The sequence below is a fragment of the Erinaceus europaeus genome, chromosome 19 (assembly GCF_950295315.1).
Source record: "Erinaceus europaeus chromosome 19, mEriEur2.1, whole genome shotgun sequence".
In the NCBI taxonomy this organism is placed as follows: domain Eukaryota; kingdom Metazoa; phylum Chordata; class Mammalia; order Eulipotyphla; family Erinaceidae; genus Erinaceus; species Erinaceus europaeus.
Genome location: NC_080180.1, coordinates 48,707,387 through 48,727,368, shown reverse-complemented (window position 1 = coordinate 48,727,368; position 19,982 = coordinate 48,707,387). Strand labels below are relative to the sequence as shown.

The 19,982-nt window shown below is 46.0% G+C and overlaps 1 protein-coding gene across 1 annotated transcript; it reads left to right on the top strand.

The window, feature by feature from the left end:
- The first annotated feature begins 9,692 nt into the window (after positions 1–9,692).
- On the top strand, positions 9,693–18,797 carry LRAT (lecithin retinol acyltransferase). The gene is made up of 2 exons (XM_007529454.3): positions 9,693–11,344; positions 17,886–18,797. The coding sequence occupies exons 1-2, from the start codon at positions 10,805–10,807 to the stop codon at positions 18,036–18,038; spliced, it is 693 nt and encodes a 230-aa protein (XP_007529516.1). The 5' UTR covers positions 9,693–10,804; the 3' UTR covers positions 18,039–18,797.
- Positions 18,798–19,982: the final 1,185 nt, after the last annotated feature.

Genomic DNA, 19,982 nt, shown 5'->3' with positions numbered 1-19,982 from the left:
AATTACAGAAGCCAGACCTTCCAACTTCTGTACCCCATACAGAATTTTGGTCTCCAAGAGGGCTAAATGTTAGGGAAAGATGATCAGAGGGCTCTGAACTTCAATTCCATCAGGACCTGGACAGAGAAAAAGAGGGAAAAAATAATAGGTGTAAGTTAGAAAGGAAGAGAAGGAAGGACTGTGGGGAAAAATGGGATATATATATATATATATATGATTTATATGACTGTGATTTATATAGTTATACATATATATGTACAATTATATAATACATAGTTAACCTATATCTGTGACCTTGGGAGTACTAATGCATTTTCCAGTGGAAGGAATTTGGGTACAGAACTCTAATGGTGGGAAAGGTTTGGAATTACACCCCTGTTATCTTATAATTTATTAAATCATTGATAACAAGTGTAAAAAAAAAGAGACTGGCTTTATTAATTTCATGTGATTTGGGGGGGCAGGTGGTGGCACACATTATCATGGGTAAGGATCTGGGTTGGACACTTTGCTCCCAGCTTGCAGGGGGGATGCATCACAAATGGTGAAGCAGGTCTGAAGATGTCTGTCTCTCTACCCTGTTATCTCTCCCTCCACTCTCAATTTCTCTGTCCCATCAAATAAGAGAGAATGGAAAAAAGAAAGGAAGAGAGAGAGGAAGATGGCCACCTGCCAGGATTGGTGGATTTGTCTTGCAGATCATACTAATACTGAGCCCATATATTTCACTTCATTTTTCTCACAGTTACATGTGAAGTCTGAGTGTAAATGTTAACTTTATGTACTTTGACTTATGGGCAAGTCATTCTAGAAGGTAACTGAGATAAGATAAGCGAACTTAATTTAGGCATGCCATGTATGTCTACCTGGACTTTTGCCAGTGAGAAGTTTGAGACAATTTAGAGTTAAATTTCTTTTTTAATAACTATTTTAAGTTGCTTAGGCATTAATCAATTTTAGCTAAATTACACTGTTTTTTTTTTTAAGCATGTGGTGGGGTAAGAGTGACTATAATTACAAAAATACCCAGATGACTAACTCCTTTGCCTTTAAATTAACTTTGAAATTAAAGGATTTTTTTTTCAAAACAAAACAACATTATCAGTAATAAATATTGCTACAAAATATTGGTAAAGCAGAAGCAGTATATCTCAGTAATTTAAAATTTTTGAAGGGGGCCAGGCAGTGTTGCATATAGTTAAGTACACAAATTACCATGTTCTAGGAGCCAAATTCAAGCCACCAGTCCCCACCTGTAGGAGGAAAGTTTCTTAACAGTGGTGAAGCAGGTCTGCAGATCTCTCTCCCTCCCTCCCTCCAACCCCTCTCTCTCTTTCTCCTTCTTGATCTCCCCTCCCCTTTCAATTTCTCTCTGTCCTACTAAATAAAAGAGAAGAGGGAGATGTCTACTAGGAGTGGTGGATCATTTTGCAGATAGTAACTCTGGTAATAATGATAAAAATAGAGGAGAAAGGCAGGAAGGCAGGAACATTCTTCTGTGAAACTAGGAAAAACAAAGTGAAAACTCAACAAAATATAACCAGGGTTTCTTCAGAAACTCACTAAGCCACAGCTGAGTATAGACACATGTGGCCAGTGAGCAGAAAAGGGGCGAGGTAGAGATCCTGGGAACCAAGAGGCCATACTTGGTAATGGCTGAGCGTGTCAACAATGGAGGGAGGGAGTCAAGTAGTAGCGCAGTGGGTTAAGTGCATGTGGCGCAAAGCACAAGGACTGGCATAAGGATCCTGGTTCGAGCCCCCGGCTCCCTGCATACAGGAGAGTTGCTTCATAAGCTGTAAAGCAGATCTGCAGGTGTCTATCTTTCTCTCCTCCTGTCTTCCCCTCCTCTCTCCATTTCTCTTTGTCCTATCCAACAAGGACGACAACAGTAATAATAATAACAACAACAAGGGCAACAAAAGGGAATAAATAAATATTTTTTTAAATGGAGGGAAAAGACCTAGGATAGCATTCAGGTTCATCATCGGACCCTACCTCTCTGAGACCACTAGCTGCTGATCAGTGCTAGGCAGAATCTAGACGTACCCACTGGAAAATAGGGGAGAGAACTTGGAGTCCAGCCCCAGTCATGTGCCTGTTGTGTGACTAAACCATATCCCTTTCTCAGTCTATTTTTTTTCCTTATCTCTGTTTTTTATTTTCGTTCTCTCTCTTAATCACTACTGAGTGATAAAGTCAAAATTCTAACTATTGTTCATGCTCTCCTATCTTCTCTTATCTCTGCCTCCTCTCTTAATTATTAGTAAGTGATTAAATGAAAAATGTAAATATTGGGAGTCGGGCTGTAGCGCAGCGGGTTAAGCGCAGGTGGCGCAAAGCACAAGGACCGGCATAAGGATCCCGGTTCGAACCCCGGCTCCCCACCTGCAGGGGAGTCGCTTCACAGGTGGTGAAGCAGGTCTGCAGGTGTCTATCTTTCTCTCCTCCTCTCTGTCTTCCCCTCCTCTCTCCATTTCTCTCTGTCCTATCCAACAACGACAACAACAATAATAACTACAGCAATAAAACAACAAGGGCAACAAAAGGGAATAAATAAATAAAATAAATATAAAAAAAAGAAAAATGTAAATATTATTGAAGCCTCCAGGGCCAGCTAGAAAAAGAGCTCCCATCCAACTTCCCAGCAGCAAAGAACTGCAAACTATTTTACCTCAGGGACTGAGGTAAAGCAAAAATAACCATTAAATTTTACAACTATGACCTGTTAAAGTAACTCATGTAGCCACAAGTGAATCTGGCATGTGTAATCAGGGACTGTAAAGTCATGAGGGAGGGACTCCCCAAGACTTAAGGAGCTGTTCTCAGCATAAGCATGTGCCTCCTTGCTCTTCCAGCCATCTATTTTTCCCTTCGTTTGAACACAAGAGATTTCACCGTTCACCTTCCAAAAGCAGTGGTGTCACAGTTAGATTAACAGGTCCATCCACTCCTGAGACCCACCAAAGGTGACTGGTTTCAGGGATGCATGCCAGAATACCTCAACCATACTAAAGGCAACACCCAGGGCACAAATTTCAAAAGTAACCAAATATAATGGTCAAATAAAAAAGAAACACTGAAGAAATGAACCAAGACAGAAGAAACTCTCTTTCTCTCTCTGTCTCTCTCTCTACACATATATACACCCCATATAGAAAATGCCAGAAGCAAATAAGAATGAGGAAAACATCCAAACACTAAATGATGGAATAATCACAGGAGTGAAGAGCTTTTTTTTTTTTTTGAGGGACATACCAGAAATGGGGAAACAACAAATGAGACTCTGAAAGAAAACACAGACTATCTCGAGGTGATTAGAGAGCTAAAAGCGTAAATAGCTGAGTTCGTTCAATTAGCTGAACGAGCTAGCACAGTAACAAAACAGTTTCAAGCCCCTACATGGGGGGGGGGGGGCTTTACAAATGGTGAAACAGTGCTGTAGGTGTCTCTTTTTCAATCTCCGTTCTCCCATTTCCTTCTCCATTTCTCTTGGTCTCTATCAAATAAATGAATATTTTAAAAAAATGATTGATTGCCAGCACCAACTGCTGCCCAACTCCTATTCAGTCTCTTCTCTTTGCATGTGGTGTGACTGCCTCACTGAGGTGTTTCTTTAAAATAAAATCCCTTGGGAGTCAGGCGGTAGAGCAGCGGGTTAAGCACACATGGCGCAAAGCATGAGGACCGGCGTAAGGATTCCGGTTCGAGCCCCCGGCTCCCCACCCGCAGGAGAGTCGCTTCACAGGCGGTGAAGCAGGTCTGCAGGCGTCTCTCTGTCTCTCTTCCTCTCTATCTCCCCCTTCTCTTTCAATTTTCTCTCTGTCTCTATCCAATAAAAAATAAATAATAAAAAATTAAAAATAAATAAAGAAACCCCCTGAGGCACTGCATTTTCCTTAAAGCAGATTTTGTGAACCCTCTTTAGATTTTTTTTAAGGTTGTGGAACAGTGGTTTATCTTCCATGCCTGGTCATAAACGTTCACCAAAAATATGCCATTGGAGCCCCCAGCTTCCCACCCGCAGGGGAGTCGCTTCACAGGCAGTGAAGCAGGTCTGGAGGTGTCTGTCTTTCCCTCCCATCTCTGTCTTCCCCTCTTCTCTCCATTTCTCTCTGTCCTTACCAACAACAACATGAATAACAACTACAACATCAATAACAACTACAGCAATAAGACAACAAGGACAACAAAAGGTAAAATAAATTTAAAAATTAAATTTTTTTGCGGAGGGTAGATAGCATAATGATTACGCAAACAGACTCTCATGCCTGAGGCTCCAAAGTCCCAGGTTCAATCCCCCATACCACCATAAGCCAGAGCTGAACAGTACTCTGGTTAAAAAAAGAAAAGGAAAGGAAAAAAAATGTTTTTATGAGAGACCAGAGCACCATCTCTTCATATGCAGGGCAGGGGACTAAACCCAAGACCTTATGCATATGAGGAATTCTCACTGCCCACTCAGCCACTTGCCATCCCTTTCTTTCTATCTCTCCCTTTCTTTTCTTCTTTCCTTCCTTCCTTCCTTCCTTTCTTTCTCTCTTTCATTCTTCCTTTCTTTTGCCTCCAGGGTTATAGCTAGGGCCTGTTGCCTGCGCTAGGAACCCACCACTCCTGTGGCCATTTTTTTTTCATAGGACAGAGAGAAACTGAGAGTGGGGGGAAGATAAGGAGAAAGACAGACACCTGCTGACCTGCTGCACTGCTTGTGAGGCAGGGTGGGGAGCCAGGTTCTCAAACTGGGGTCTTTGCTCCGGTCCTTGGCTCCGTGTATTATGTGCACCTAACTTGGTATGCTACCACCTGGCCCCATCATATTGCCTTATTTCTTTGCTTTTTTTTTTTTTTTTGCCTCCAGGGTTATCACTGGGGCTCAGTGTCTTCACTACAAATCCACTACTCCTGGAAGCCTTTTTTTTTTTTTTAATACTTTTGTTGCCCTTGTTATTGCTGCTTTTGTTGTTGGATAGGACAGAGAGAAATGGAGGGGAAGACAGAGAGGGGGAGAGAAAGATAGACACCTGCAGACCTGCTTCACTGCTTCTAAAGTAACCCCCCCACCCCCGCAGATGGGGTATTTCTTTTTTTTTTTTTTTAATGGAAGTGTGCTTTATGTCTTGTAAATGCCTGGAAATCTCTAGTCATTGTTTTAGCATTGTCACGTTTTTCATTTGTAAAACATACAGGGAGGTTAAGCTTTGTAAGATATTTTTCAGACAAATGAGAGGCTTTGAAGGACTTATAAATGACTTCACTGGGAATGAGCTTCCAGTGCGAGTTTCTTGTGTGGCTATGGGCTGTCTCTCTGCTGTTGCTCTTAACTCTGAAGCATTTCCATGAGTACCTCCTGCTCATCCTCCTTGTTCTGTGCTGAGTCCTCCCTCTGGGAGTCAAGGCAGCTCCTTGGTGCGCACTGTGTCTCTTGGATGTGTTGACAGCAGAGAGGGAAACGCACAGTTTTCAGCCTTTAATTATAGGCAATGCATTAGGTAGTGAGTCTACCTAATGCAGTAGGTTTCACCAAAACAACCTTCTGAAACATCATCCCTGTGTTAGAAAGTTGAAGCTGACGTGGTAAATGATTTGTCTGGGTTCATTTCACTCTCAAGGGCGTCACGAGGCCTTTCTGCCTCCTTTCCCTACAACACTCAGCTTTCTATGAGTTTTTTTTTTATATCGTTAATTTTTGTATAGAGGGAGCCAGAAATTGAGAAGTGGGTGATAGGGAGAGAGACACCTGTACCACTGCTTCACCACTCGCAAAGTTTTCCCTCTCCAGGTGGGGACTGAGGGCTTGAACCTGGGACTTTGCACATTGTAACATGTGTGCTCAACCAGGTGTGCCACAATCCAGCCTCTCTATGAGTTTCTACTAAGCTATATTGTAAATGTAAATTTTGATAGGCAGAAGAAAGCATAACAGAAAAACCTCATCTAAACCCTATCTAGCTGGGTCTGCAGCCTTTCATCTTTCTAGAAACATTTGACAGGGTCACAACCCTTCAAGTCAGATGTCAACCAGGAAGGAAGCTGGGGAAATCTCCCTCCTAGGAGGTCAATCTTTCCTCTGGGGGGAGCACCACAGGATTCATAGAGTTAGGAGGCTCCCTGAAAAAGCATCACTCTTTTTCCCCTGGGCAAGTTTACAGAAGCTTTTATTCTCCCCAACTCATAGGTTAGTTAGCTAGGGCTTTGGTTTGTCGCCCTTGGGGTCAGAACTGAACACCAGTAAATTCGCTGGAGACAGCTCAGAAGAGAAGCAAATGTTAAGATGATTGTTATTTGTGCACCCAGTGATTTTTCCCACAGGGTCTAGAGCCAACCAGATAATCCACAAGGAAGACAGTAATTACAAAACAAATTAAAAACCCACTAAGTTTAGAAATCCAAATAGGTAACAATTAGGCCCTGCCAGGGGAAGCAGAAGTCTGCAGTAGAGCATATTTGCTTCTGACTGTCCCCTCAGGTAAGACAACTCTCTCCCCTGGTCCAGACTACATGTCCAAGATGGGCAAAGGATTTGTGTTCACTTACTTGTTGAGACCAACCATTGCCAGGGCATTCTATTAACCAGGTGTGCCAGCCCTCTCTCACCTCTGCAGTAGAATGACTGATGTCACCATTTGGATCCAATGGCACCAGAGGAGGGGGTGGGTGGGAAAGACCATGGGATATACCTTTACTGCTGGGCATGTTACAGAGCTTCCAGGGGTTGGCACAACACCTGGCATTTAGCAGGTGACAGTGGAGGAACTGAAGCTGCTTCTTCTGTGCCGGTGGCCCCGGGGCCCAGGTAACCTGCTCTTGAGACCTGAGCCCAGATGAAAGTTATAAGCCTCAATTTCTTACTGTATCAAGTAGAGCTGACTCCTCAAAGGGTTGATGAGTGCTAAGTTAGATAATGTTTGGTTCAGTGTCTTGCATATAAGAAATAGAAATCATTACTAATATTGTGACCATATCCTCCACCCCTTGCCTATTCTTTGAGAAACATAGGCCCCAGAGATAAGATACTGGCAGACAGGAAATCTATTAGCCTTCCAGGCTTCTGCTGGACTCTGCACCTTGTTTCCAAGAGTGGAAACTCTTTGGCCTAGCACACATAACAAGGGGGAGGGCCTGCCCGCAAAGGCAGGAAGTTGGGGTCTATTCTCTTTTATATAAAGACCCATCCCATGCCTGGCCTGCACAGCTGGAAAATTGAACCAGGCCTGCGCAGAAAGATGGGAGAGTTCCAGGTGGAACCTAACACAACTGCAGGTGGGAGATAGTCTTTGTCACCTTTCTGCCTGAGTAGCCAAAGTTGAATGTATGTTGACCAGAAGAGCTTCAGGCCAGATGTGGGGACTCTCAGGCATAACTGAAGGCTCTGCATGTAAGTAAACAAAAAAACCCTTACTGAATAGAACCACACTCTTATTTATTGCCACCAGGGTTTATTGCTTAGGCTTGGTGCCTTCACTGCAAATCCACCACTCCCAGCAGGCCATATTTTCTTTCTCTATTTTTGATAGGACAGACAAAAATTGGGGTGGTGGTGGTGGTGGTGGTGGTGGATAGAGATAGATGCCTGCAGACCTGCTTCACCACTTCCTCTTCCCTGCACCCCCACCCTCCCACAGGTGGGTGGGGAGCAGGGCTTGAACCCTGGTAATGTGTGCACTCATGGTAATGTGTATGCTCAGTCACCTCTGGCCACCCAAGGAACAATCTTTTGTACCATCCAGGAGAGGTCTTCCTAATAATACAGGGGATTCTCCTCTCTCCAAAGTGGAGCTCTGTTAAGATTTCTCTTGGGCCCATTTTCCCCCCCTCTCAGTTTAGCTAACAGTGATGGAGGGAGGAGAGTGCCAGCCAGTGGCAGACACTTAATGGGGCTTAATGGTGAGGAGGCGGGAAGGATTCGCAAACAAGACAAATAAATGGAAACATCCCATTGCTTTCTTTGGGGCAAACCAGACTGCAGGCAGGTAAAGCAGTTCCACTGAGAAGGATGGATTTAATGGCACTATTCAGGCTTTACAGTTAAGAGAGTAACCATAAGCAAAAACAAATAACCTTCAGGAAGCTACGAACATACCCTGCCCCATTCATTTCATTTGAAAGACAGCAGGATGCCTACAGATTGGAGGTCTGCGGCATCAATAACCAAATACATGTGTCACTTTTCCTCTCTATACGACTGACTTTCTCTTCAAGGAAGAAAAAACAAAACAAAACAAATACCAATCAGTGTGGCAAAGCCCGTTTCTGTTAGGTGGTGGTGATAGGGGAGAGGGATGTGTGTGTGCAGATCTTCGGCCTTCACAGGTGATTTGGAGGGGTCTCCTTTTTGGCTGATCTGATGAAATGAATTACAAAGGACATGCTTTCAGATGTATGATTTCTAAATTCGTTCTTTATTAGTCATGCAAAGTAAAGTTACGAAAAAGGCTCGAGGGGTGGATTCCCGAGGGTCTTTAGGCCCCCAAAGCCAGGCTAAACCCAAGGTCAATGACCAAGGCTCCAGACTCCTTTTTGTCCAAGACCTTCTTTTATATTCCTTCTTACATCACACCGGGACCCACTTTTCACTGGACGGATGGGGTAAACTCCTCCCCCTTCATATAGTTCAAAAAGAAAAAGAAAAAAGGAACCTTTCACCAAGTGAGTCTCTATTCCACATGTGCAAACTCAGTGAAAACAAAATATGCTAGCGTGCATCCCATCCATGTGTCCAAACCTAGTGAAAACAAAATGCACTCTCCAGGAACCTCTGTGTCCTAGAATTTCCCTCATCAATTTCACAAATGTGTCCTCAGTAGAGTGAACACGGTTCTAGTTCTGGCCGCCCTCAAATTGCTGGCAGCAGACAGCCCTATAAGCCACTAGAGTGACCTCCTGGGACGGAAGTCACTAATTAGCAAGTTCCTTTGATCTCCCTGGGCCCTGCTGGTTGTCGCGCGGAGCCCAGCGGCTGGAGCTCGGGTCTGCAGTTAAAGTGCTCACAGAGGTCTGGATCACAAAATAAACATTTCCAGACGCCCTGGATTTTACTGCAGTGTACTGACCTTCTGAGGATGCGCCCGCGCAAGCTAAGTACACAAGTGCCCAAGTGCCAGGTGTTTTCCTTAGTTTAGGCTTTTCCTTTACAATTTCGAGGCCAAATGCAGAAATAAGCTTTTGAAAAACTTACCCCTTCTCTCCCCACCCCCACACACACCCCCGCCCACTCCCCGCTCTTCAGCCCCTCTCCACCTTTCTGTATGTGAGAAGGAATTTTCCTTTCTTGTCTGGAAGCAGAACGTGATTCAGGATCGTTTGTGAAATGAACAAAAGTCACCCCCAAGCGGGACGACCTGGATAAAGCGCTGATGGCAGAGGCCCCTTTCCCCCCTCCACGACGGCGTGGGGGCAGCAAATGCCTGGCTTCTTAGAATAATGGGGAGCTGATCTCTTCCTCGCCTGGTCACCATGGCCCCCTTCATCTTGCAGGTAAGATGAATGTCCCTTCATCCATCATCCGCGGAGACCCCCGGAGGCCAGGCAGCAGAGTGTGCTCGTCGGGGAAACCTATTAGCCCCAGACAGGGCGGCTTTGTGGAACCAGCCAAGCTCCCGGGGAGGCCTTTGTCCGGGAATCCAGGCATTTGCATAATGCACCAGCACAGGATGCGGACGCAGAGCTGCTGTAAGCAGCTCCTGGGCCCCCACCCCACCCCCGCCCCCAGCTGCTTCCCGGGCCCCCCGGCCGGTGCACCTGGGCGGCGCTGCAGGCGCTGGGGAGGCCAAGTCCTTGCGGGCGACCGGCAAATTGGATCTGTGTGACTCTGGAGTTGGAGGAATCATCCGATTTGCCCAGGCGGACGTTGGGGGCTTCGCCGTTTCCCCCTCGGTGACCGTTCAACTGTCGCTGGCGCTTCGGAACGCGGGGGCGCCTTGGGCTTCCGATCGTGGGTGTCCGGGGGGCACCTGGTGGCGGGTCGCGCGCCCGCAGAGGGCGAGGGGGCTCGGGGTCGTCGGAGGTCACGGAGGACCTGCAGCGTGCGGGGCGGGCTCTGCTGAGCGTTTTCAAAGTGTGCACGCCTGGCCGGATAAATGCAAGCATTTCCAGTCAGTCCAAGTCTCAAGGTCTCCATGCCTTTAGAAGAAAGGCGGTTCTGATGATAGAACTCTCCCCCCGGGGGGGGGACCCCCAAATGCATCCAGGTCCAGAAAGCTGCAGGGACGTCCTGCAGCCACGCCTTGTTCTCTGCCCTCCTAAAGCGGCCACTTAAAGGCAGGGATTGTGCAGTTTCTCAAAAAGACGTTCGCGCGGGGAAGGGGTCCCCGTACAGAGCCTCGGGGCAGCCCCTGCTGTTCCAAGGAGGCTTGTTTCCCGCTCAGCCGGGTCGCCAGCGGGGCTCGCCATCGCCGACCAATCAACGCTGCCGCTGGGACTGTGACGACGCTAGGCCCCGCCCCGCGGACGTCGATAAAAGGCCCCCGCGAAGGCGCGCCCCAGAGACCGCGCGCGGCCCTGCACCCCTGCATCTCTGCACGCTTCTCTGGCGCGCCTTTTTGCTGCTTCCCGCGGCACGAGTTGCTCGGTCCCGGCTGTGGGCGTGGCAGGCTCTCCATCCTGTTTGCGGGAGGCCACGAAAGTCTCCAGGCTCACTCCCCCTACTTCCCTTTCCTCACCTCCTGTGCCCTCCCCCCCGGCAGCGGGCGGCGGCGCGTCGGGCCCGCAGGTGAGCTGCACCGCAGCGCCCCCTATCCGGCGAGCCCACCCCGAGCCGCGCGGTGCCCCCGCAGCCTCCCCTCCCGCATTCTGCTTCATCCGCAAGATGAAGAACCCGATACTGGAGGTCGTGGCCCTCCTGCTGGAGAAGCTGCTCCTCGTCTCCAACCTGAAGCTCTTCAGCTCGGCCGGCGCCGGCGAGGCCAAGGCGGGGGGCGCGCCCCCCGCGATGAGCGCCTTCCTCCGCGGCGACGTGCTGGAGGTGTCCCGCACCCACCTGAGCCACTACGGCATCTATCTCGGCGACAACCGCGTCGCCCACCTGATGCCCGACATCCTGTTGGCGCTGAGCGGCGACCGGGGCCGGACGCGGCAGGTGGTGTCCAACAAGCGCCTGATCCTGGGCGTCATCGGCCGGGTGGCCAGCATCCGCGTGGACACGGTGGAGGACTTCGCCTACGGGGCGGACATCCTGGTCAACCACCTGGACAAGGCGCTCAACAAGAAGGCGCTGCTCAACGAGGAGGTGGCGCGGAGGGCCGAGAAGCTGCTGGGCTTGACGTCCTACAGCCTCCTCTGGAACAACTGCGAGCACTTCGTCACCTACTGCCGCTTCGGCACGGCCGTCAGCCCCCAGGCCGACAAGGTACCGACCACGTGGGGGCCCGGCCGCGTCCCCGCGCATCTGGAACTCGGGGTGGGGCGAGAGCGGGGGGTCTCCCTCCTGCCCCCTCCACTTCCACGCGGTTTTTATGTCCGATCGGACAGAGAGAAATTGAGGGAGTAGAGGGAAAGGTGGAGGGTGTGGGGGAGAGAAAAAGGAGGGCAGGTCATGGCGCTCCTGGCTAAGCGCACACATTACAGTGCTCAAGAGCCCGGGTTCAAGCCCCCGGTCCCCACCTGCAGGGGGAAAGCTTCACGAGTTGGTGAAGCAAGGGTTGCAGGTGTCTCCGTCTCTCCCTCCCCTCTCAGTTTCTCTGTCTCTATCCAATAGTAAATTTTTAAAAAAGTTAAAAAGGGAGACCTGTAACACTGCTTCATCATTTACGAAGCTTTTCTCCACCCCAGGGCTTGAACCCAGGTCCTTGTGCATGTGTAGCATGTGCACTGAGCCAGGGGGGCCACCACCTGCCCCTCTCCCCCCACCCACGGGTTCTTCAAGTTCTGCACAAGTCGCCGGGGCTCCGGGGTTCCCACGCCAGGTTTGAGCCCTAATTGGCCAGGAAGCCTTGCTGGAGGAGCAGAGCGCGGGGAGAGAGGTGACCCTGCAGGGAGCCCCAGGGACCTTCCTGCCGAGTCACGGCTGCCCTCCCCCCCCCACACACACACAGTAAGGTTGAAGGGCCCAAGGGTAGGAGGCTGAAAAAAAAAATCATCATTCTCTTGGTGCTTGCAACTTGCCCTGAGAATTACGAAATTAAACCCATCCCACCGCCTAGCAAGTGTTGGGTCTTTAAAGTGAAGTAGCGGCGCTGCCGGCAAGATAGCCCACCTGGGAGCGCGCCTGCTTGACCTTTGGCCTGACCCAGGTGCCCCGATGGCCCCAAATACACTGGGGGCGGGGGGGAAGCTCAGGTGTTGTGACATCTTCCCCTTTCGGCACTGTCATCTTTTTTTTTTTTTTTTAAATTGGAAAAAGTCGGTCTGGAGCGGTGGACCCTCCTACTGTCCCCTCAGCAGCCCCAGTGAGAACATAAAATAAAATAGCATGTAGGTTCCCTCCTGCATTGAGTGAGCAACACTTTAAGCGTGAAATAAACTCAGTCTTGGATGTAAGAAAAGTTCCCAGGAGGTCAGGGACTCCCAAGTCAGAGCTGCTGGGGGGACCTGGGGAGCCCTTTCTTTCTTTCCTTTAATCCCCAATTAGACTTCCTCTTTGTTAAGCCTCCCATATCCATTAACCCCAGAGGTGGTTAAATTGTTTACGGGATTCTGAGTGGTCAACACAATTGGTTTTTAAGGCAAGCCTTTCGATGTTGGTTGCCAATTTTTCTGGGATTAGAATATTTAAGGTGGTAGGTAGTGTGATAGGATATTGTTTATGCAAAAGATGGTCATACCTAAAGCTCTGAGGTCCTGGATTCAGTCTCACACCTCCATAAACGAGAGCTGAGCAGTGTTCTGGGGAGAGAACAAACAACAGCAAAGGTAGGGGAGATAGTATAATGATTACGCTAACATACACTCGTGCCTGGGTGCCAACATCCCAGGTTCAATCTTCTGCACCCCCATAAGCGCTGAGCAGTGCTCTGGTCAAAACAAACAAAATAATAATAATAATAATATTGGCCACAAATCTAAAGGAAAAAAGATACTGTTTCTTTCTGAAACCTCTTCAATTTGAATGAATTACTGTCTTTCTTTTAATATCCTTCTTTTCTTTTAAATATGAGACAGAAAGGGAGAGGGACAGAGGTTGAAAGTGAAAAAGACCAAATCATGGAAGCATTCTTTGATGTGGTGGAGGCCGGGCTGGGGTCTAGTTAGTGCACACGGCAAATTTGCGGCCCTATAATTGCAGATTTGAAGCGTCGGCTTCATTTGCAATTGAAAACTACCTCCACTTTCCCTGCAGTTAGTACTGAGGCGCTGTCAGTGTTTCCTCTTACTGTGGTCTGACCACAATGAGCTTCTTGTTTCACTTATGCTTAGCTTTTTTTTTTTTTTTTTGATAGAAAATTGAGAGGGGAGGGGGAGACAGAGAGACACCTTTGGCACTATTTCATCTCTCCTGAAGTTTCTCCCCTGCAGGTAGGGGCCAGGGGCTTGAACCTGGGTCCTTGAACACTGTAATGTATGTGCTCTCTCAGGAGTGCCAAATGATAAGAATTTTAACCCACGTGGGGACATTTTTCATGGCACAGCATCAAAGTATGCATTTTGCACATGGCTGTATGAGACTCCCTCTGAGTTGTCATAGGGCCCAGACAGACTCAATCTAGGGATTCTTTCTGAAGTTAAAGCAAAATAGCAGAGCTATTTGAGAGCACAGCTTCAAGAACCACAGCTCCCTCCCAGGCCTGTTTAGAAATGAACTTGACCGCATTTACAAACACTAGCTCCAAAAGTATAGCAAAGGAAGCTCAACAGATTTACTTAGGAACCGAGCATATCACTTCCTTAAGGAAAACCAGTATTTTTCTCTGGTTATTAGGAGTGGTCCCTTCAAGAACACAGCTATGCACTGTATTATGTCTTCCTATGGAGAAACAGTACAAAGTGCCTTCTTGAGGTAGTCAAATACTTAGTCTGCATAAATAACTAGTTGGAGTCGTTTTTCATCATTGGAATCTTTGTAAGATCTTACAGAAGTGGACGAGTGTTTTCATTGCTGTCATTATATAGAACCTCTTGTGAAACCGAGTTTTTGTCTCTCATTTGAATGGTCAAATAAACAATTTGGCCACAGAGTAGATTTCCCTAGGAAAAAAAAAAAAAAGAAAAAGAAAGAAAAAAATCCCCACCCCCAATTTTCCAATTCTAAGAACTGTGTTTTGAACCTTCCCTGAGAGAAGTAGGTCATTAATACAGAAGGACTAGTTTCTACTTTTCAGAAGCATAAGGAATAGGAATCGCCTGAGTCTGGGTCTGATCATTGAATTCGCATAGGCGGCTAATGTCAGAGTTACAAATGTGCCCCATAAGCTTGAGTCTATAAGAATCCTCAAGTATCCTCTCTAGTGAAGGCACAGCAACTAGCCAAAATGTGGACTGGACGAGGCTTTTTACATCTCAGTACTCATGTTCTGTTGTTTAAGTTTAGACATCATACAAGGGGGTTGAGGAGACTGTATACTGGTTAGGCAAAGAGCTTTCCATGCCTGAGGCTTTGAGATCCCAGGTTCAATCCCTAGCACTGCCATAAGCCAGAGCTGAGCAGTCCTCTGGTGTGTGTGTGTGTGTGTGTGTGTGATATAAAGTAAAGGGGTTTTGTATTTCTAGTAATAATTGCAGTATTTTACAAACTTTTAAGTCCACTGGTGGGTTGTTTTGTGTACTTTGCTTTGCCAAAAATGAATACAATTATTCAACTTTTTAATGTCTAGGGGTTTGGTGCTTAGAAAGTGGCCCAATCTAAAAGCTCCCAGAAATGCAGGCTGTTTCCTACCCTTGATTTCTACTGGAGATGCCTCCTGGGCTGATAGTCAAGTGAACAAAAATAGGACCCTAGAATTGAGATGCACCTTAAGAAAATCAGCTTTGGGGAGCGGGGAATGGCACACTTGGTTGAGTGCACATGTTAGCATGTGCAAGGGCAAGGATTCAAAGGACCCTGGTCCCTACCTGCAGGTCTCTCTCCTTCTCTATCTTCCCCTTCCTCTCAATTTCTGTCTCTATCCAACAAATACAAATATATTTAAAAAAAAGAAAATCAAGTTTTTATTTATGGGGGGACGTCCATAGTGATTCTGTTTGCCTTAACTAAAAATTGGAGGGGGTCAGTAGGTGGCTCACTCCTTACAGAACAGCCATGTGCAAGAACCCAAGTTCAAGTCCCTAGCCACTAAATAGAAGCACCTGCAGCAGGGGGTGGGGCCGGGGGGGTGCTTCATGAGCTGTGGAGTAATATCTCTGTCACTTTCTATGTCTGTCTAAAATAAGGAGAAGGAGAAACGATGACCAGGCATAGTGGAGTCATACAGGCACTGCACTGCCTGTACTCAGTGGTAATCTTGGGGTGGGGGGAGGAGTTATTGGAGTCCATCCAAATAGCTCATCTGGATAGTGTACTTGCTTTGCCATGCACGTGACCCAGGCTCATTCTGACCTTTACTACACTGATGAAAGCTTCTTCTATGCTGTGGTGTCTTACTCTGTGTCTGTCTGTCTACCTATCTGTCTAAAAAAGTTAACCAGGAGTGGTGAGATCCCAGTGATAACAAGAACAAAAAGAAAGTTATTGGGGAAAAAAAAGATAAAAGGAAGCACAGTTTTATCAAGATAAAAATGTACTCATTTCCCTAAATGTTAGCATTCCATTATTCCTCAAGCAACTTTTCTCAGTGTCTTCAAAAGCCTTCAGTTTGTTCCTCACCACTTTATGATTGTGTTTTTTTCACTGGGTGTTCTGTTGACTTAGTAAGGAAAAAACAATCATTTGTTTGACAGACCAACATCTGGAGAACAGGAAGTTTTTTGTGTTTGCTTAGATTCTGTACAGAAATATGGATAAAAGTGACTTCTAGGGGACCAGGCTGTGGCAAATCCATTTGAGAGTATGCATTACTAGGCTCAGGGTCCCTGCAGGGGAATAGTAAAGCAGTGCTGCAGGTGTCTCTCTTCTCCTTCCCTCTCTCAATTTCTCTCTGTCCTGTCAAATAAAATAGAAAGAAAGAAAGAAAGATGGCTTCCAGGAGAAGTGGATTTCTATTGCTGACACCAAGCTCCAGCACCAAGCCCCAGCAATGACTCTGGTGGAAAAGCCAAAACCCAAACCAAGACCTTATAGTTAAAGTTGTGTGTTAAAAGAGAGCGAACCTGTGTGGTCTGTCCAGTGAGAACTTGGAAGCCTAGTTATCTGGGACTGTATAAGCTGCTCTAGGAGACCTTGGCATCGTAAACGATACCGTGACTAGAAAAGAAATGGAAGGCTAGTGTGAGTAACAAGTCATGTAAAGATGGAGCAGTTAGTTGCTAAAGTTGGGGCCTGACAGTGCTGAGGCAGAGATCCTTGTGGGTAGACATAGGGGTAATGCCTTGTCTTCATACAGCTTGGAGAAAGATGTAGAGTGCTTGAAAGAGTTCATGTGCTCCCGGCAACCCCTCAGTATTACCAGGGAGATGAAGAGGGTACTCACTTGGCAGAGGTTAAATGATTTACTTGAGGTCACACAGATAATAATGGTGAATTCCAGATCCTGATACCACATAGGCCAAGACTTTGGGGAAAACTTAGTCCTTCCTTCCTTCCTTCCTTCCTTCCTTCCTTCCTTCCTTCCTGTTTCTTATTCATGTATTGGATAGACAGAAAAAAAAAAAAAAACCAACCTGATGGCTGGTATATTGCACCCAAGTAAAGGGGACCAGGCAGACCAAGTAAAGGACTGTGGGGCTGGGGGTTGTGTATAGTGTTCAGGTCCTGGAACATGATGGCGGAGGAGGACCTTGGTGTAGAGGATTAGAGTGTGATGTAGAAAACAGAGAAATGTTAACACATGTACCAGCACTGTGCACCATTAATTCCCCCCCCCCCAATAAAAGGGGAATAAAAGCTGATGGAGAAGGAGGAGGTAGAGAGAAACACTGCAGCACTGCATCACTACTTGTGAATTTTCCCCCCTGTAGGTGGGGACTGGGAGTTTGAACCCTTGTCCTGGCGCATTGTAACATGTACTCTACCAAGTGTGCCGTTGCCTTGCCCTGGTTTTCTGAGAGTTAAATTATAGATATTTGAAGAAATCACAAAATTCTAAAAACCAACTTTGTAGCACATAAATATGTGAGTTTAATTTACTTATGTATAAGATGAGATAATGACAGAATTATTAATGGATTCAGCTTTCTGACTGTAAGGGTTAAGAAAATGACCACCGGAATACCAGTTTTGTTTTCTCTTGCTGATGGCTTTTCACTGGGGGTTCCTGCTTGCTCTGTTCCACACAGGCAAAGAGGGAGAGAGGAGGAGGAGGGAGGGACACAACAGGACTGCTTTGCCACTCTTGAGGCTTCCCCTTTGGCTCTTTGCCCCATATGGTGGCAGAGTTCAGACCCTGGTCCTCATACATGGTAAATGGGCCATCTTCCCGACGAGCCATCTCCTTGTTCCTTGGTTGACCAAATTTTAAAATGGTGTATTATGGGAACTGAGTTCACCAATAAAAGGCCAAAATCTATTTACTTGAGATAAGAGTTCTCCTTACTCATGTAATTTTATAATATGCTGCTGATAAGTAGTGTAATGTTGCTTCAAACCTTTAGTCTCAAATAACTTGTATGTGCTGACATTGTTTGCTTTTTAATAAAAGTTATGCATTTACAAAGGCAGCTGCTCTGACACAGTTGCCAAGAGTTAACTACATCTACTATAAGAGGTGGGATCAAGAAACAGAACCCATAATATCTTAAATTCTTTTACAAGTTGTAAAGAAACTCTGGTTACTGTTCGGGTAGACAGGAAGTAGCTGACAAGCTTCTGTTTCTTAGATTTTGCCACCTTTTCTAATGTTCCTCAATTTTATTTTTTTCAGTTCTGTGAGAACGTGAAGATAATAATTCGGGATCAGAGAAGTGTCCTTGCTTCTGCAGTCTTGGGATTGGTGTCTGTCATCTACCTGGGCTTGGCATCATATACTACTCTTCCTGCAATTGTTATTCCGTTCTGCTTATGGATGGCTGGCTAACTTCCTACCCCCATGGCAGTGTGTGTACTCTCTGTGTGAATATTTTTATATGTACAGAGCACAATTCGGTATAAGCATTGGCCAGAAAAACATGACCTGCAACACTGTGTTCTGGATAACAAGGTGATTAAGGATCACTCGAAGTGCTTACTGTGTAAGCCCAGTGACAGTGGTGCTCTGATTCTCCTCGGGCAGTTCCACTTTCAAGCCCAGTGCACATCTTGGAAACACGACAGCCTGTGACAGAGTTGCGCTTTACCAGAAAGCCAGCCCTAAAATGCCAGCCGCAGGAGATTGTGCGTGTTGTTTTTGTGCTCCCAATAATCACTGCTCTTCTGTTGGACCTGAATTTGAACATTGGAAGACTTACCAAATGTGATCACTAATTTTATTGTAAATATGTCCTGTTTTGTTGAAAAACTTACATTAAACTGAAAAAAAGAATTTTTTTCCCCTTGCTTAGAGGAAAAGATGTTTGGTGATTAGCAGATTTAATTCCTTTTTCAGGCATATAATTCCCAGTCAGTCAAGACTGTTCTCATCACTTGAAAACATATAGATAAGTTAAGCTCCATGGCTGATCTGATCTGGGTCTGCTTGCATAAGTAGCTGTGTTAGCATCAGCTGAACATTTTGATTTGGTTTACTTAATAGGACACATTCATTTAATTTTTTTTCCTTTTATATGTCTTTGTAGTTATTTTAGAAATCGATACAGGATTGAAGCACTTTGGGTACCTGAAACGTACGTGTGTGTGTGTGTGTGTCTCAATTAAATATGCAGATATTCGGGTAGACAAAGGCTGATAAGAGACGAATTAAGCTTGTTGTTGGTTGCTGTTTTATACCAGCCAGTTGGGAGTATTACTGAGCCTTCTTAAGATGAATATCAAAACATGCTCTTAAGCCCTTGGAACTAAGATATAATCTGCATGTGGTCAGGACTGGCTTTTCTTTTAGAGCACTTATAGATGGTGTACTTAAAGCCTTCAGATTTGGTTTCTAATCACTGTGCTCCATTTCATCACTAAACATCGTTTATATCATTAAAAGAAGGATGTCAAGCAGCACAGAATACTGAAGTGGAACCAAAGTAAATCACTGAGAAGTAAGTGGATCTCACTGCAGCCAGTGCCTGAGCTGTGATCTCATAGTGCTCAAGCAAGCATTCCCAAACTCACACTAAGTTGCTAACTGCTCACACTAAGCCACAAGCGAGATGCGCATGAGGTTTTCAAATTGCTTCCAAAACTACCAAGAATCACAAAAGAACAAGTCAGATAATGAGTGGTGTCATTCACTCATGCTGGTCTCCAGTTAAGAGTAGATGTTAGTGTAAGGCTTGCTTGCTTTAGCACCTCAATGTAACCATAACAAATTCAGTGGGAGTCTGATAACTAATACTGTGTTTACTTATTTAAGAAGTTAGGTAACAAAACAAAACAAAAAAAAAACATACAATATAGGCAAATTCTAAAGCTTATTCTAACCACTGTAAACTACTCAAGCATGTACACACATACAAACAGCCACAATGATAACTTCATCCTGTTCATGGTTTTTCACATACTGCATGTTGGTTATTTTTGTTTTTGCTGACTTTAGTATTTTTCAGGTAGCAAAACCCACTGATGATAAATCTGTGTTCAAAGATAATGATCCCTCATTACATGGTAAGGTAGTAGCCAAGTTTGGAATTAACATAATTAGTCTTGACTCACTTCATATTGTTAAAGACTTACTCCAACATATATAGTATTTTTAAGCTACCCATACTAGAGTAATAGAGAATACAGGTGGTGGTGGTGGGGGGGCTGCACTGGGTTAAGTGCACATAGTACGAAGCATAAGGACCAGTGCAAGTATCCCGGTTCAAATCCCCAGCTCCCCATCTGCAGAGGGGTTGCTTCATGAGCAGTGAAGCAGGGGTCTGCAGGTGTCTTT

Coding starts and splice junctions, on each gene's coding strand:
- LRAT (XM_007529454.3), top strand. CDS start 10,805: ATGAAGAACCCGATACTGGAGGTCGTGGCCCTCCTGCTGGAGAAGCTG. Junction 11,345..17,885: donor TCAGCCCCCAGGCCGACAAG/GTACCGACCACG, acceptor TATTTTTTTCAG/TTCTGTGAGAACGTGAAGAT.